Source organism: Anoplopoma fimbria, chromosome 20 (genome assembly GCF_027596085.1).
Source record: "Anoplopoma fimbria isolate UVic2021 breed Golden Eagle Sablefish chromosome 20, Afim_UVic_2022, whole genome shotgun sequence".
Classification (NCBI taxonomy): Eukaryota; Metazoa; Chordata; class Actinopteri; order Perciformes; family Anoplopomatidae; genus Anoplopoma; species Anoplopoma fimbria.
In genome coordinates, this window is record NC_072468.1 from 23,113,248 (window position 1) to 23,131,633 (window position 18,386).

An 18,386-nucleotide genomic window follows, 5' to 3' on the forward strand; every position below is an offset into this window, starting at 1 on the left:
AGGGAAAATACTGTATGTCTCTGGTAGAACTGTAACAACTCATACACATCTGAAATATGACTACAGACCTCAACTACACACTGTTTTTGTAAGTGGTTAATAGCCAAGAAAGTGAGGAAACCACCGGTTTAGTTTTTAACAAAATGTTGTATTTTATAAGCCTATTATGTGCTTATTTAAAAAAAAAAACTCAGTCTGTAAGGTAACTCATTAGTAAAAAATACAATATTTGCCTCTGAAGTGTAGTGAAGTAGAAATATAAAGTTGTATAGAATAGAAAGTACTTGAGTATGTCAGTTATATAATATTAACTGACACTGGGCTTTAAAGACACATTCAAACTGTGTGCCTGAAGCAGTTCTGTAGCTCTTATCTGTGTGACTGTTTTGACATTATTCAAATGTCTCTGCAGTGCAACTCTACTTCTCACACTTCTTCTTACTATTAAAGTGCTGGTATTGTGTACTGCTGTCTGCGATATGGCTTGGTCTGCAGGATCCTGCTATCCAACAACCGTGTGTGGCAATATGTTTTTGTTGATAAGACTGAGAAACTAATGCTGCCAAGACATCTTATCGTTGATTGTACTTCTCCGCAGGTGGTTCAAGTGGTTTTAAGGCTGGAGAAAGGTTTAATTTTAAACAACATTCGTTATTAATTAGCATCAATTTTTCTTCTTGCTTGTGTAATCTGGGGGTTTTCTTGGGTTATATGTGTGTGATTGGAGACAAGATGCTGGATTGCAACAATCAAGGACTAAACAAAGTTACAGGATAATATAAAATATACTATTTTATTGCATTGAAACTCTGATTAACCAAACCTACTGTAAGATTATTTATTTAATGAACAATAAATATGATGTTAGATATAATTTTAAATATGAGACAAGATTCTATGTAGGTTTTTATGGCTTAGAAATGTTGAAAATGTGTGGATTGCATTATATTTATTACCTATTTACATAACATAAGTGTGTTATAACCAAATGAAGGCAAATATGTACAGATACAGAGCTGCATGTGTTTTCTGGACAGTTGCAAGATTGCCTGTGGGCTTTTTTTTCTAGCTCTTTATTTATCTTCCCAATTATTTTTTGGTATTTCACCTTTTTTAATTTAACTTTATTTATTTAGTGTCTTATTTATTTATTTTTTATCCATTATGTTATTTATTTAATTTATTTAGTGTCTAGTGTTTCCTCACCTGAATGTATATGTATATTTATGCTAGCTCTTCCTCAGTTTGAAGTTGCTGGGTTTTTTTGTGTTGTTATCATCGAATGTTTTAATAAATACAATGTAGTTTATCGTTTGTGGGTGGATGTGGGAAAGTGCTATACAAATAAAGTCTGACAGATTGATTGATTAAAACACAAAATTATCTCCACTTGCCTTCATATCAGCGGGTCGGAAACCCCAAAACACTGATTATAAATGCTTTATTAAGACAAATCATTTAAGAGCCTGTTTTGTTTGTTTCTCCTCTTCAGGCAGAGCCCTCTCCAATGAAGACCACCTGGTACTGTCCTCTAGATCTGGTAAGGCCAGAGTGTTCTGCACATTGTTACACGAATGGGATAATGTGCCTGTGAGCCAGTACAAGTATAGAATAGGGAATAGAACTGTGTCAAGGACTTTCCCCGAGGCTAAAACGGGATCGTTAGAGCTCTGTGTAGCGTGAGAGAAATGATCGGCTGCTTTCTTTTGTCTTTTTTTACATGGATTTTGGGTCTGTAGTAGAACAGATCTATCTCTATTATTTTAATGAGACCGTTTATTGGTGTAAGTCTGTTTCATTCGGTAAAAGGACAAGGTTAAATTCAGTTTATTTTTCCAAATATTGAGTCTCTTTTAAATAATTAAAAGTTTATTTATGATTTGCATGCATTCTTCGTAACCCCTGAAGGCTGTTAATCTGGTTTCTCTGCTTTTCTCAGTCCACTGTGGTGGAGGAAGAGGACGATGGAGTGATCTACACAGTGGTGGTCAAACAGCAGCATGGTGCCCCTCATAGTCTGACAGTAAGTCCTGTGTGACTGACTGGACGCACAGTAAGAGGCTAGTGGGGGAACAAAAAGGCCTCCTATTTGCAGTAACATTAACTTCCTTTCTTTTCCTCCCCGTCATGCTCCAGTCGTCGGTTTCTCGCTCGCAGTGCGTGAAAGCGGGGACGGAAGAGAAGCTGGTGCTCCACCTCCTGCATTCCTTTTCTATGGGAGACTCCTCCTTCATCACCATCTTCCTCTCCACCTATCGATCCTTCACCTCCACGGGGAGAGTGCTGGACATCCTCACTGACAGGTTGGAGAGTTTTTTTGATATCTCTGATAAGAACAGTGAAGTTTGTTGTTCTTGTCTGCAAAGAGAATAAGGTTTTAACAGAGGGTTTTTTTTAAAAGACCAACAAAGTGTCTTTAGACCAACAAACAAACTTTAACATTTGACGTCTTGGAGCCATAAATGTCTGCACAAAATGTTGTGATAATACATTTTGTAGATGTTGAGATATTTCACTAGATACATGAAAGCAGTCACAGGCTGATGGCACTAGATGAAAAGTCATTAAATCACCAAAGGCCATTTGATTTATCCTGTGGGATCTCTGCATGTCTGTACAAAATGTCATGGCAATCCATCCAATAGTCGTTGAGATATTTCAGTCTTGAACAAAGTGATGAACTGACCGACTGACATTGCCGCCTTTAAGAGCCTCGCTGCTTCAAACTAAATACTAAAGTGCAGATAAATGGTTTACATAAGAGTCTGCAAAACCAGTTGATTAATTTACTTTTCATCAACTTTCCATTTTCACAAGATAAACAGATTATAGTTCAGCGATGCAATTTGTCTTCAAGCTTGTTCTAACTTAAACAGCAGTCTGTAGATTAATTGCGTAACTTCATTTAGAGACACTTTCACAATGCAGGAAGCACCTGGGTGCCTATTTGAAATAACTGCAACATAATTCAGCAAAAAGAAAAACTTGCTTGTGAAGGCTTTTTATTCTCTTAGAAAGTCTTTATTAAATAATGGTGGCATTTGTATGAAACAGCTGTTTGGAAAGTTTTTCCAAAGAAGCAACACAAAGGAGAGTTTGTTCTCCTGGCAACGTGCTCAGCTTACCTGAAAACAAGCCATAAATATATTTATCACAAAGACCATTATTTATGAGAGCAGATGCACATATTTGAAGCTTTATGTTTTTCTCTTCTTTTTTGTTAACAGATTGGAGAATCCGCCTGGGGAAAGCGAGAGGAGCCATATGAGACAATCTTTCAACAAGTGAGTTTTTGAAAATGCTACCTAACATCTGTGTGTAACTTTTACTCTGAAATGTGTGTGTGTGCTTGAATATAAGTGTGAAGCCGTGTGTACCATGAATACATCTTCTTAAAATAGTTCCACTTCTTGCTTTTGTTTTTGGTGGAGTGAAAGTATTACCAGACAGTGTTTCGTTTCAAACTATGGTGAAAACTGTTCGTCCTTTACTATCTTTTTATTTATTTATGACACGTTAAAGTGGCAATAGATACGATTTTTGCTTCAACTTATCATTATAAGTTACTTATCGAAGTAAATGTTGATTAAACAATGTTATGGCTACAGAATAAGGACACCATTGGCGTTTAGATTGGTTCCCAATAAGCCTCGTTTTAACTATGCAATTCTGTCTGCCACTGGGAACGATCTTCCATGAAAATGAAGGCTCGATTTATGGCAGCTATGGGTAGCTATCCCCAGAAGTGGAAAGAGTATAAATGTAATTTATTTGCAGTTGCTATCCCCAGAAGTGGAAATGGTGGACAGTAGAACATCCAAACTAACCGTGGCAAACACCAAGCAGTGTGTCCTATGTTGTTGGTAGTTTGCTAGGCTCTGACAACAACTGAAAGCGATAATTCCACCAATAGCTGTCTGCTTTAACACCAGAACAAAAGATAGCAACAGTAAATGCAAACCATCTCAACCTATTACTTTGACTTCGTTTAGAAGAGTTTTGAAGTAGAGATGGTTAACTAATGGAAAATATGTTTAACCTTAAAGACGCTGAATTCAAAATTCTGAGTATTAGTGTAGCAGCAATCAACTATTTGCTATGTAATGATATATTAGAGTAGCTTTAAAAAAGTAGCTTTTTTTACTATGACAACAATGACTTCACAAGATATCACCACTCTAACCACCGTCATATTTTGGCATCGCTCCTTTGTTTTTATTAATATATTTGGGCTACTGGTTGACATTTTTTTTTCACATTGAGCACCAACCTGAGGATGCATGCCCTCATACTTTGTATGAATGAGCTTGCCACTGCTTAATCTGGGCTTTTCGTTTTTTGTTATGATAGTGTCTGTCTGACTCAGTAAGTTCAGGACAAATAGACAAAGCCTTAACAAGCTCTCCTCCATTTTTTACATTCTTGATCCTATGCTTCACCTAAATAATACACTCTAACCTGCACCTCCCCTGGGTTTAAACCAGAAACGGATGCACCGCCCTTCTTTTGCTCCAAGCAAACTTTGGAATTGATTTTGAAAGCGTTTCTTTCCTTTTCCTGATGGCCTGGTTTACCGACACAGGGAACCTTTTTTGTTATCTTTGTACCATGAACTGTCTGGAGGTCAGATCTGAAAAACAAAAGATCATCATGTGTCTGATGATGTGACCCCTAGAGTTCAGAGTCACATCCCCTAAAGCCCTGGAAATAATGAATCATTTCTTCCTTCAACATCTCTCTCCTCGTTCCTGCAGAGCGGTGTGTACGGTGTTCAGCATATGGCTCTCTGAGTATCCCGAAGACTTTAAGAGTTTGGAGGAGCCCTCACGCCTGCTGCGCCTGGTTCCCATGCTCCCCCAGGACTCCTCGTCCGCAGTCGACCTCCGCGCCCACTTCCTCAGGATAGCCGAGCAGCTCAGCGAGAAGGCCCTGCTCCCCGACGCCCTTAAAGGTCCGTAAATTCACTGGGATTGAAAAGACACCAGTTGAGGCCCCGCTAGATGAGGTTTTCATGTAGAAATACACTTGTTATCTCAGTATGAATCCCAACTGGGGCTGCAGAAGACAAAGATAATATAACAAGAGCAGGGTGTGGCTTATGTAATCAAACTGCTTTAGAGTTATATTATCATCTTAATACTTTGAAGACCAGTTTTCTAGTGTCCTACTTAAGCCAGGAGTGTGCAGCAGGTTGGTCTAAAATCCTTTAAAGTACATTTTTCTGAAATACTCTGGACACTACAGCTACTCTGCTATGAAAGCCAGAGGCGGCCATCGATGCAATACTTGCTGTTCTTTGTGTTTACTGCTAATAAGAAATCATTTTGAACATGGTAAAGATTACACTGTTAGCTTGTTACCATGGTAACATTAGCATTTAGCTCAAAGTACTGCTGTGTCTCAGAGCAGCTTCAGATCCACATCCGCTCTTTATCTTGTTTTCTCTCATCCTGTAATCGCGGGGTCATGAGTGAAGTATCTCCATATCTTAAAATAACAAAGTCATTTTCTCATTAAAATGAGATATTTACCCAGCTGCCTTGGGTTTTCCTGAGATATCTAATCTGTTATCTTGAGAAAGCCACGATTCTCTGGAAAAAAACAACTTCATTACCAACACTGGACACAGCGAAGGATCAGAGCAACAGCAACTCTGAGAGAAACAGATTCCTGCAGCTAAAGGACTGAAAATATATATAGGTGTTTCTTATATTCTGCATCCACAGTTTTAGTGAACATGTTTATACTTTGCAGATAAGACCGGTTTAACCGGCCCTCCTCCGGACGCCTCCAAGTTTGAACCCACCAGCGTCCTTGGATTCCCTGCAGCGATCATCGCTGAGCAGCTCACCAAAATAGAGACAGTGAGTTCTCTCTAGCATGTTTTTAATGGTGGCATGAAGCAAAATATTGACCAATGATGCTGAAATGTAATTATGATTGGGTTGATGGTCAGCTGTACCTCAGCTTTGATGTCAGTGTTGACTTTGTAGATTAGTTCAGGTACAGTCTGCTTCTCTGTCATTTTAACCGACCCTTTGCTGCTTCCTGTTTTGTCATGATGAACTTTGGTTACCTCACATGGTTATGTTTATATTTTTCTGCCATAATTCATTCAGTGATAAAACACAGCATCCGTCCTTAGTCACACATTTTAATTTTTTTGCTGCTCAAACAGCAGTTTGCTTAGAATAAACAGAAAGTAAGTGGTACATGAGCTACCATGTGGCTGCAAACCACAGAGCGTATTAAATATGGACGTAGTCTCAGTGACGTCACCAATAGGTTTCTAATGAGCCAAAGTGAAGCTCTAAGCGAATGGCTTCAACAGCGGCCATCTTGATTTTTTTAGTATCAGAAAGAACCATATTTGGAAGAGAGGGTCTAGCTGGGGAAGAGCGAGGCTAGGTGGGGGCAGGTTATCATAACGCTAAGTTAGCAGTTAAAGCTTCCGCTTGCTTGGTTAGCACAAATGTGATATTAATTAGAAAGCAAAAAATTAGCGAAAAATAGCCTTTTTTTGTAATTTACCTACAGGAAAAAAAACAGATGACTCCTTAGAGTGTCTCTTAGTACAAGGAGCCTAACTTACAATCCAGGTATGGTGAGACCAGACACCGACACCTGCTAATTGGTGCGTTAACTTTATATAAATAGAATAATAATAGAATTTCACGTATAAAATCATACAAGGTACAACATTTGTGAAATGCAGATCGTCAGCCAACGCCCGCACATTTACCAGCGTACAATTAACTGCACAGCAAGCCTTATTATGCCCCGTATTGCATGATACATTTTCCAAAAGGCACCAACACCACAAACAAACAAGGCCGAAAGGTCAAGTTCAGTGATTAGAATTAGCCAAGGTGTTGCAAAAACAAACAGAAAGGTGCCCTCAGAAACTCAAATTCTGTCAGCACAAAATTCTAGCAGGAAGAAAATTTCAGTACAGGTCACATGATTTGATTAGTTATTTAATGAAACAGGCTGTTATTTATCAAATCTGTATGCTGCCATTTATCAGGAGCTGTTTGTCCGTCTGGTCCCGTACCACTGCCTCGGCTCACTCTGGTCTCAGAGGGACAAGAAAGGGAGGGAAGGTGTTTGTTGGTCAGTCCGGGCCACCGTACGTCAGTTCAACAAGCTGGCCAATGCAGTTCTAGCCTCCTGCCTTTGGCCCACCAATCTGCGCAGCCAGCAGAGAGCCCGACTGCTGGAGAAATGGATCAGCGTGGCAGAGGTCAGTATGCATAAATCAAAAGACACAGCTATAAAAAATGCCATTTCTAAAGGCTAGAATTGGAAATAATGTTGCTCATCCTGAAATGAAAATGTTAACAGTATGTCAGTTGGGGTTTCAAGTCTCCAAAAATCCCCAACTGTGCATTTTCCTACAATAAACCCCGGTTAATCCCCTAACATAATCCTATTCTCAGCTCTCACTTTGCACATACGATCACAAATTCACAGTCAGCTTGTTTGCTGCTGTGACTGTGTCGGTAATTTCACTTTAATCAATAGCTGAGAGCGAAACACAGTAATGAAGTCTTGATTTATGGCTTATTTCTGGACAGCAGCAGCAAATCACTAAACTGTTCTCTGCCTATGTGAGTGCATTTAGTGGTCGATCACTTCTGGCAGTAAATAAGAAGCGGGCTTATTAAATATCTGCATATTTTATACTAGAAGTAGACCCACAGTTCCAGTATACCTTTAGGAAATGGAATAGGAAATGTACTGTGCATGAACAGTACTAGAAATGTGCTGAGTCGAGAAATGTGATGTATTAGCTCAAGGCAAACAGTGAAGCTTTGAAACTGCTTAAAAATGTCGCTTATACAAGAGAAATGTGGATTAACTGTAACAACATTGTGGTTATTGTGCACAACAATCTGTCTCCTTTAAAATATTGTGGAGCTCACAGCAACTGCACACACATACACACACACACAAAGATGTAAACATATCCTGTCCTTGGTTGTTATGGTCATATGAGCGGTTTTATTCCTTTCAGAGCCTCTTTATCTCTGAATTAACCACAGCTTCTCTCCAGTATTCCTGAGGCTGCATTTGTCATTGCGTACACACACAAACTCACACACACACACACACACAAACACTTCAACATCCTCTTTGGCAAAGCGAGGTATCACTGGTTTGCTGCCAAAGTGCCGTCCTAAGCCCACCCTGGGTTTCTTTTGGGACAAACCTCTTTAGCAGTATGTATTATTCAGCAGCCTCAGGCCGACGCTGTAATTCAATACCAGCCAGACCCACACCCACAGGTGTTCTCAGTTACAGTGTGAGTCTGTGTGTGTGTACGTGTGTGCATGCAAATGAGTGTAGTCATCCGTGTGTGCTTTCAACAGGAGTGCCGTGCCAGGAAGAACTTCTCCTCGCTGTATGCCATCGTGTCTGCCCTGCAGAGTAATCCCATCCACCGGCTGAGGAAGACGTGGCAGGACACTGACAGGTCTGCAGACAAACAACACGCAGTTTAAAGAAGATATTTATTGCCACATACACACAGAACATCGTTTACTGAACAATGGCATTCATAGTTGTCTGTCCTGTCAGATTGCCTTCCATAAGAAAAGAATACCTAAAAGGAAAAAAAACTGTCAGGACAACCTACCAATAAACAACAATACAACAGAAATTGGACACCAGTTGTACAAATCCGTATCATAACTCAGGTGTAAAATAGTTGTATGTATTTGTACAATACAGCGAGATGTTCAACACAGTAGACATTGTTGTATTACTGTAAGTTATGGAGGACTTGAATTAACCTGTGCTGGTGACTAAGGAATTGCAGCAGTGGCATTTCACTTCGGGAGCCCACGTTATTATAGTGGTTTGAAAGTGAAAGACATAATGGAGCGTCATTCTCAAAATAGAAAATCTTCCTCTGGAATAATGAGATGTTATTGTGCATGTTGGCCGAGTGTCACACCCACATAATTATCATCCCATGATCCAGGAAGATCACTCACTCCTCTTAACCGGGCCCCCGGACGATAGGGGTCGCTAGATAGCACACTAGAGTGCATCTCCGTCTGTAGACACAGTCAAGACACAGGTGGAGGGGGGGGAGTTGGCTCAGTACACTTTAAGCCTAAATTAAAGCTTCAAGTTATGCCTGTTAGACCGAGCTGAGACTCACACTTGCACAGAGCCGGTGCAGAAATCTGTACTGATTACGACGACAGCGTATCTGGTGTTTGTGACGACGGAGTGAAAAACATCCGATACACAATTTGGGTTTGAATTCATTGAATCAAACATTAAAGCAGTGGTCGTTGCAGACACACCTGGTGGAGATCTGCTCTCGACTGAGTTCCCCCTTCTAGTTAATGTTATTAGTTTCAGCTGTGCTTATCCTGCTATGACAAGTCACAGTGTCCACACAGGAAACTGAATGAAAGGAGCAGATATTTCTCTAACATACAGGGTGGGAATTGGCTTTAAAAATGTAATTCCAAACTCTGATATTTTATTTGATACTTTATAGCAAATCAATCAAGAAAATAAACAGCAGATTAATTGATAATGAACATTTTCAGAATTAGTGAATTTTGTACCGATTCAAAAGTCATTTATAGAAATTACTTTAAGCTGACCTTTCCACATTCTGTGACGAACGCTGTATGTATATTAATTTCCAGATGCTTCGAACTTATTAAATATTAGATCACATGTTCAAGAATATATTTTTAAAACAGCTACCGTACATTTGCTGTGTGGTTAGGACCTGAAGGAAATTTTCCTCAGAACTTCAAACAATATTTAGGAAGCTGTTGTTACCCTCATCCATTAAACACCAAGGTAACCTTGTAAATACCTCTGAATTAAACCTCATAAAGAAGAGTAGAAGTAGAAGTCAAATTCCATTCAATAGGCTAAAACAAAAAATACCACTTCAGCAATGTTGTTCCCTCAACATAAACCTAAACCATTATCAGAAATGGTATTGTGTCTGAATCAGCATTATTCTGTTAATGTTATGAAACATTCTTAACTTTTCCATCAGTCCAAACTTTACAATCTAATGCATGCAGTACAGGAATAATATTTATTGCATTTAATTTTCTTATTTTATATTGAAATATGAATGATGATTTAATTCAATAAACTGCTTTGGTCACTTTACAGGGAGGCAGTTAAGAGATACGAGGATCTGTCAGAAATATTCTCAGACAAGGACAACTACTCACAAAGCAGAGAACTCCTTAAGGAGGTAAGTTTATACCAAGACAAAATACAGAGTTGCAATGGAAATGTAATATATTTGCAATTTCAAAAGTGAAAAACAGGAAATCAGATTTACATAATCTACATTATACAGTGTGAATAGAGCAGGTTCAGTGGGATATTTGATCCTTTATTTATGGCACGCAGAGGCTGATTCATAAATGACGCCACATCAAACCAGTTTTGTTGAATGAGCCTGAATGTCATTTTGTCAGAGCAACTTAGCTAGCATGGCTTAAAACAACAACAACAAAGAAGCACAATGCAAGCACACAATGACATCTGTCAAGTCTTAAACAGCAGCTCTGAAAAACCACGTGACTCATCTGCACTTGTTTCTCGCATCCTGCTGACGAGCATTCCCATAATTTGAACAGCAGTACGAGACATTTATAAATGTGTCTGTCAAGAGCCACTACTGGACCACATTTGTTAAAATTCCTATCTGCACAGGCTGACGTCGAGCCTTCTCGGCTGAAAACAACATTAAGTGGTAGAGATTTATGACTGCTTTAAAAGAGCAGAATCCAGTCTAATCTGGTTGAGCGTAACTGCCCTTATTCTGTCAACACTAGCACTTCAGTGTGAGACGCCCATCTGAAGCCGTACATTATATTTAGTTTGCACTGTGTCACAGAGTGAGAGAAGCTGACAAGATTAGCTGTGTTTTGATTCTCTGTTATGGTGCAATGCAGGCATCAATACCTTTGCATTAGCTGTGATTTTCATCCATGATAACCCCAAAGGAATTCAAGCAAACATTTGCTTTCATTTTGAAACCTCACTCCGAGCTTTGATGACAGAAAACAGCATGTCTAAAAATGTCTACGACTAGCAGATGTAAGATGAATGATTCAATGAAATTGTTCATCACACTGTCGTTGAAGCACTTCACAATGTAGTAAACTATATTATATTGCATGGTTATTACAGGCTATGTCTTCTTGGACGATGTGAAGTTGCCATGACAGATCTCTAAAGCAGTGTCAACTTTGCATTTACAATATTAATGTCGTGAAAATGTGTGAAAGTGTATTCATGCTAACATCATTTGTAATGACAGGCTTCGGTTTTTATCTAGTTTAATGATACATTTAGGTTTATTTGTATTTTTTCATAAATCACACATGTTTTATCATCCTGTATATGTATTTCTTTTTAAACAAAAGATAAATACTAAATGTCATGTACGTAGAAATAAATATATGAATATGGCCCAAAACTTTACTATTTTGAATCACTCTCACTACTCTCTAAATGGCATTACGGCCACAGCAGGAAGCTCTGATAAACCTACTGGACGCTACCTGGCCATCAACAAACAACACAGAGGTAAAGTTAGCACCTAACTGGTGAACATAGTGGAGCATTTAGCAGCTTAAGAGGCAGATATTTCCAGCTGGCCTGGAGTTTATGGAAACCAAATCAGAGATAAAAATAGAATGAAAATTGACTTTTTATCATGTTTATTTTTGGAAGGGGGTCTTAAAGAGACAGGTGCAAAAAATTGAATTGAATTGAATTGAATTGAATTGAATTGAATTGAATTGAATTGAATTGAATTGAATTGAATTGAATTGCATTTTTGAACATTAAAGCATGAAAACATGTTTTTGTGGAAACCCCAAATACAAGTACTAACCTGAAAATCAGCATGATGTGTCTCCTTTAAAACCTTACAACATCTTTTCTTCTGTGTTGCAGGAGGGGACATCAAAGTTCGCCAACCTTGACAACAGGCTCAACAACAAACATCTTAATAGGGTAAGTAGAGTTGAATTAAAGACTTGATTAGACATGAAATTAGGGAGTGATGGAGTTTTAGCTATTTGGGTTGGCAGTTTTGTTTGTGGAAGATCACTGGGTTTCACTTTAAGGTTAGGGAAAATGAACTCCCTCTACGACTCGCTGAAAACCAATGCTGTTGCACAGAGCAGCACTCGGTTGTAAACAGCTTAAATTGTGCAAATATGTCCCTTGAAACACTCAGAGTTCACATGCACAGTTAAACATTTGTAAATGATTCTCACTGGAGCTTCAAATCCCCCACCAATAGACATTTCAGATAGTTCCAGTCACAGAGGGGTAACTTAATAATGACCTCAACATTTGTCGCTGAGGCAAAACCTCAGATCCTCAAGCGCATTAAAAAAGACAAATATATACTAATTTTACAACCAACGTCTGGTGTGAATACCAATAGTTTTAGCCTGAAGGGTTGTACAGCCCCTCAGGCCTTTTATGGGAGACCTTGGAACATTCAGGATGATGTAAGAACCTGCAAATGTGGTAGTGTAAAAGTTAGGGGACAAAATGTTATAGAATATCTGAAAAATGTTCTGTGGTTAAACTTGCATTCAGGGGTCATTTTAGGGCTTAAATCGTTAATCGTTCATCTTCTTGTATGTATAAACTGTATGTTCTGTCATAGATATTCAGTATATGTTTATTGCGTCACAAACGTGAGAATAATCTATTATTTCTATGTTAAAAACTCAGTTATGATAAAAAAGCTTGACGGATGGATAATGGAGCTTAATAATGTATTTCAAACTTAAAGTACCGTACTAGAAAATACAGCTTTTCCACAAAACGTCTGCATTCAGACATTGACACTGATGTCACTTTCGCTAAGCGCGGGGTGTTTCAGTGGTTTGATGGAGGGTTGTAAGGGGTATCGACCGGCATGCAGCAGCGAAGCGGAACAGAGAGGCGGCCGTGTGTGTGTGTGATGTGCTGAATCCTCAGCCATCGTTTGAAAATAGCTGCAGGCGGCTGCTCTGCAATCCCTCTCTGTGTGGGCTCTTTACGATGTGAGTAGAAACCACTGGGGAATGGATAAAACACTTTCTTTTTTTTCCTTCTCCTTACACAGTCCAACGCGCAGGGCACTGTGCCCTACCTGGGCCTCTTCCTCACAGACCTCACCATGCTGGACACGGCGGTCAAAGACAGGCTGGATGTAAGTCGCCCTCGTCTCTCTCAAGGGTCAAAGTTGGTCACAACCCCTGGAAGTTGCTCAGTATTTTACAATTATCAAACTGACATAGCAAATCCTGTCCCTCCCTTTGCAGAACGGCTACATCAACTTTGACAAAAGGAGAAGGGTGAGTGTTTCAACATATCGGTGTGTGAGATAAAAGGTTAAAAGTTGAGAGATCTGCATACAGCTGATGCTCAGGAATAAGCTTCTGTTTCCACAGCGCTGACACAACAAGCATGTATTACTGAGGTGTGCATGATGAGTAAGAATTGTAGCACCCTGGCAAAAATTCCTTTGTAAGATCCTCTTCTGTTAGGGAGCAGAAGACGAGCAACAAAGAGAAGAAAGAAACGTGGGATCATTTTTTCAGATAAGAGCGTATTAGAGCGTGCAGAGGTAACATTATATCTGCGGGAGGAGAATGATTAGGTGGAGGTGACCGTGAGGTGCAAGATGAGAGAAACACAGCCAACATTTCATTTCTTTTTCTTCTTTTTTCTTTTTGTTATTGTGAAACCTTGTGGTGATGAGCCTCTTTGTTAACAGGAATTTGAGGTTTTAGCTCAAATCCGGCTCCTGCAGTCATCCTGCAAAAACTGTGTTTTCACCGCCGACGAGGCCTTCATACAGTGGTATCAGAGTGTACCGACGCTAACAGAGGAGAAGAGGTAAACATCTATACGCTTGGTTCCGAAGAATCAAATGTATTGAATGCATTCATTTGTGTTTCTGTGATGATGACTTTTTGAAATATTGTATGATGTCTATTTCAGTTACAGACTGTCCAATGAAATCGAAGCACCTGGTGAACCGAGCCCCCGAGGCAGTACTCCAACAGTCATCATCACACAGTGCGCGGAGTAAGCTATACTGAACACCCCTAAACACACACACACACACACACACACACACACACACACACACACACACACACACACACACACACACACACACACACAGAGACATGGCACAGTAAAATGACCATGATAACACATTCACACAATTTATAGACCGGGATTTGGGTTGGTAGTCCAGGTTGTGGTGGGTTGTCCACAGACTTTAAGCATGAAGTTCAGTTTAAGGATCACCACTCAGACGGTGAAAACAGTAACATCTGTTGCTAATGGAGCTTTTTAAAGTCTGGAACATAACTCTTATTGGGCTTGAGGCTAGAAATGTTTAAAAGAGAGCCTGTCTTACAAAGGAGGGGACACAAGCAGGCTGAATGAAAGATGCTATTGAGTTTCATTATGGAAAGTTGTGATTTTCAGCTACTTATAAATTAAATTGACATGACTTAATGTTGGAGTTTTGGTTCTAGACTACACTATGAAATAATGCAGCGTATCTCGGCCTCTTCTGCTTTAATTATTACATTCTATGTCTCTCCCAAGCCCACGATTTTAAGAGCAGTACTTACTCGCTGTAGTATCACCAACTTGAATCAGTGATGGAACATTTAGTCCATTAACAACTAGCCAATAAAAAGGAATTGAGTATACAACAATTTTAAAAAGTCAGTTATCAAAAGAAAAATCTGGTTCTAGCTTCTCAAATATCAGTTTTTGCCGTGTTCATGTGTTTTAACATTAAATTGAATTTTGGAAAATATCAGAAGGTGACAAATTTCTGACATTTCTCATATTTTTATTGTGTCCACAGCCTGAGTAGCTCTCGGACCAGCCTGACTGGCGACAGTGACAGCCTCTTTGACTTCCCCTCACCTGTCAACAATCTGCTCTCAAAACTCACAAAGGTAATACAAACTTTGCATTTTCATTTTGCTTGTTTCACAGACATTGTACGCAGGAGCGACTCTGTTTTCCTTTTGTCTAATTCCACTTAACATCATTGCACCGAACTCGATTGAGAAAACAATCCTTCCTTGATTAACATCAGCACCGTTGCTTTTTCATTTTCGATTGCAGCACATGAAGTCTCCGTCTGTGTCCTGTCTGGATGTCGACACGTCTTCTTCGACCAATGAATCCACCCCTGCCACGCTGACTCCATCCACTCCCACAAAATCACACCGCCGATCAGTCTCCTGCGGCAACAACCCCCCCAATAACGTCCAAGGGTCGGGGCCCGACATGCGGATCATCAGGATACGGATGGACCTGCATGACGGAAACCTGTACCGAAGCATACTGGTACTAATTCAAACCGTTTGATCAACTGCAGCAGATTGTAGAAAATGCTTTTGTCCCGAATTATCTTCAACATGCTCCACTTCAGCTTGTCTGCTGGGATCCCGTAATGATAGTCATCAGAATCAGATCCTCAGGATACAACGGACCGAGGATGTCATTAGCGCAAATCACGCTGTCCCGGTGTCATTGTTCTCCTCCTCTCTCCCCTCAGGTCACGAGCAATGACAAGACCCCCACTGTGATCAGCTCTGCCTTAGAAAAGCACAATCAGGACCCCAAACAGACGTCCAGATATGAGCTGATCCAACTTCTGCCTGAAGGAAAAGGTAAAGAAGTGTTTCCTGTGCAGAAAAATACAACACCTATTAGATATGTACAAGGTGTTTCTGCAGCAGTATTATCATAAGTTGGTGTTTTTCTGATACCCAAATGGAGAAATATCTTCTTGAGATTTAAAATTTTTGCTTTTATCTTAAATTGTGGTCTACCTCGGGGGTTTTTTAAAAATTTGTCTCCCTTTGTCTCTTCACACAGAACTGGTCATCCCTGCTACAGGAAACGTCTTCTACGCCATGTCGTCGTCGAGTGTTGACTTCCTGTGTAGGAGGAAAGGCGGAAACACTCCTCTGGGCTCAATGCCGATCCACACGGAGACGAGCGCCACTTTTCCTCGAATAAAGGCCAAGGGGAGGAGACTGGTCAGGACACTGTTTTGACGTCCAGTTTTCAACCCAACCTTTCCCTCAGTGACTGATTATTCTTTTTCTCTCCTCAGTGATTGTGGCCTTCCACTCATGCCTTTTTTCCCCTGTGCGCCTACAAAGCTTGTTCTACCAAAACACCCAAGACCAGGACCAAGTCTTTATCGACAACTCTCGAGCAGGTTTTGTCAAACATTTCATACCTCCAGTCTGCTGCTGAGGAACAGTGTCAGTTTTTCCTCTTTTCCAAAACAGTATGCATTACTTATTCACACCCAATAAGAGCAATGGAAGCCTTTAACTTGGTGCTGGCTCTCGAGTCCCAGTCAGGTAGCACTTGATTTATTTTCTTTCATTCCTACTCAATGAATAAGAGCTTTTTTAATTGCTTAAAGCTCCAGGAAGTCCACTGCTGTTGTGTGCCTCAGTCGTGAGTGACATTTTTAAATGTTAAAAAATGCATTTAATTGGTCAGAAAGCCTGTGATCACCTGAGATGCCGTTGAAGGATAAAGGAAAGTGTGTTTTTATGGCGAAGAAGCATAATGAAATCTTAATATACAGAGCCTGTCCTGGTTCTGATAAACAGCACACGTGAGGAAGAGCCCAAAGACGCAAGTGCATCACCGTAGCAAAACACTGGAGCTAGTCAAATGAGACATATATATATATGTTTTGTATATATTTATATATTTTGTACGTCTGTATGATGTCGACATTGTGTTTACACTGAGCTCTGGGTCCACGTGTGCATCAAATACCTGCAAGATTTTCACTTTAAAGAGGCCAGCATGTTTCTACAGACAGCTAGAGTAATTATTTCAGCTTTGACTCATGCAGATACTCATTTCAAACATAAACCTAAAGCTGCATTAATCAATCTTTTTCTGTAATAACAATTTAGATCACGGAAAGGTGCTGCTTGTTTCAACTAACCTAAAAAGAAAGATCATCCTTGCAGCTCTAAAGATCATTTTTTAGCCTTTAATAGCCCTGGAAACTTACTTCATGTTTTTTTCTCATAGCTGTTATCAACCCTGTTTCCAGGAGCAGCTGTTTGTTTGTTTTTTTGCTCAGATAAACCCAGTGTGTGTGTGTGTGCTAGATAACTTTAACGCAACCAGCAGAAAACACAAAGTAAAGATAGTCGAACATCTATCTGCTAAAGAGGACATTTTTTTCTTAAAAGTCTCCTAAAAGACCAAACTAGCCCTAAAAGGAGAATGATAAGCACTTAATTTATCAGATGCACAGAAATACAACACAGGAATACTTCCTCTTTAGCTAGATGTATATGTCTGCAGCTGTTCCCTAACAGTTAGCTGTAGTTACTTTATAAGCTGTCATTCAACTCGTTTTGGAGTTCCTCTGACCCCTAGTGGCCAACAATTGATTATTGCAGCTTTAAACTAAACACCATGCAGCACTTTCAAAGCTTGTGGCTTTGCTTCAGAATATCCCCACAGTAGCTAGAAGATGAGGAAAAGATTAAGGAAAAATTAAAACAATACACCACAAATGATAAGTTTAAGGTTTTCCAGGTCAGAATGTATCAACAGAGAATGAGCTAAACTTCAATCATGCAGATTACACAGCTCAGCAGGATACAACTACATCTGTTTACATACTTCCAATATCATGTTAGGTATTAACATGTCACAGTGAAGTGAACAGTGAAACACACCTCTTTTTAAAAAGATCTGGACAAAGTCCTGTGACTTCTGGTTGTTTCTGCTCAGTGCTTGTGAGGCCTCCTTGCAGGCTGAGGCACGAGCATAAAGCCGGACCAGGGAGAGGATTCTGGGTAATAATAGATGACGTGTGCTAGCGTTATGCTATGCTACTGATCGTTTTAGTGCCTTTCTCGAAACAGGATGCACATCTTCCCTCGTGTTTGCATTAGAATGTATTCAGTATACATGGAGAAAACGCAGTCCAGTGCTGCGTGGTCTCACATCAAAGCTATTTATGCACTACATACAGGATGTCCTATTTTTGTGGTAATAAATTTACTTTTATATGAAGTTCATTCCTTTTGACTGATGTGCTGTAACATATTCCACCTTCAATACAGACAGATATTTTCCATGTGGTTGAGTATCCCATAAATATAATTAATGATGTATGTACATGTCACATACACACATTTCTATTTTTCTCATCAATGAGGTAAACGAAGCAAGATGAATATACATCAGCGACGAGAAATATGCCTCTGTTTGAGTCTTTTTATTCAGATTCAAGATAGCCAGCATCTTTGTCTACCAACTTAACAAACATAACAAACAAAAAA

General features: G+C 39.6%; 1 protein-coding gene across 1 annotated transcript in view; it reads left to right on the forward strand.

Moving 5' to 3' along the window:
• The window catches only part of rgl2 (ral guanine nucleotide dissociation stimulator-like 2), a 29,332-nt gene extending 10,948 nt beyond the window's left edge, over window positions 1-18,384 (forward strand). The window contains exons 3-20 of the mRNA XM_054621339.1: window positions 1,493-1,540; window positions 1,940-2,023; window positions 2,137-2,303; window positions 3,228-3,284; window positions 4,755-4,951; window positions 5,755-5,864; window positions 7,028-7,243; window positions 8,373-8,476; window positions 10,159-10,243; window positions 11,962-12,021; window positions 13,133-13,219; window positions 13,332-13,364; window positions 13,787-13,908; window positions 14,014-14,100; window positions 14,903-14,996; window positions 15,169-15,393; window positions 15,605-15,719; window positions 15,928-18,384. Coding sequence (XP_054477314.1) covers window positions 1,493-1,540; window positions 1,940-2,023; window positions 2,137-2,303; window positions 3,228-3,284; window positions 4,755-4,951; window positions 5,755-5,864; window positions 7,028-7,243; window positions 8,373-8,476; window positions 10,159-10,243; window positions 11,962-12,021; window positions 13,133-13,219; window positions 13,332-13,364; window positions 13,787-13,908; window positions 14,014-14,100; window positions 14,903-14,996; window positions 15,169-15,393; window positions 15,605-15,719; window positions 15,928-16,109 — 2,073 coding nt within the window. The 3' untranslated portion in view covers window positions 16,110-18,384. The remainder of the gene's footprint in view (window positions 1-1,492; window positions 1,541-1,939; window positions 2,024-2,136; window positions 2,304-3,227; window positions 3,285-4,754; window positions 4,952-5,754; window positions 5,865-7,027; window positions 7,244-8,372; window positions 8,477-10,158; window positions 10,244-11,961; window positions 12,022-13,132; window positions 13,220-13,331; window positions 13,365-13,786; window positions 13,909-14,013; window positions 14,101-14,902; window positions 14,997-15,168; window positions 15,394-15,604; window positions 15,720-15,927) is intronic.
• The last annotated feature ends 2 nt before the right edge of the window (window positions 18,385-18,386 follow it).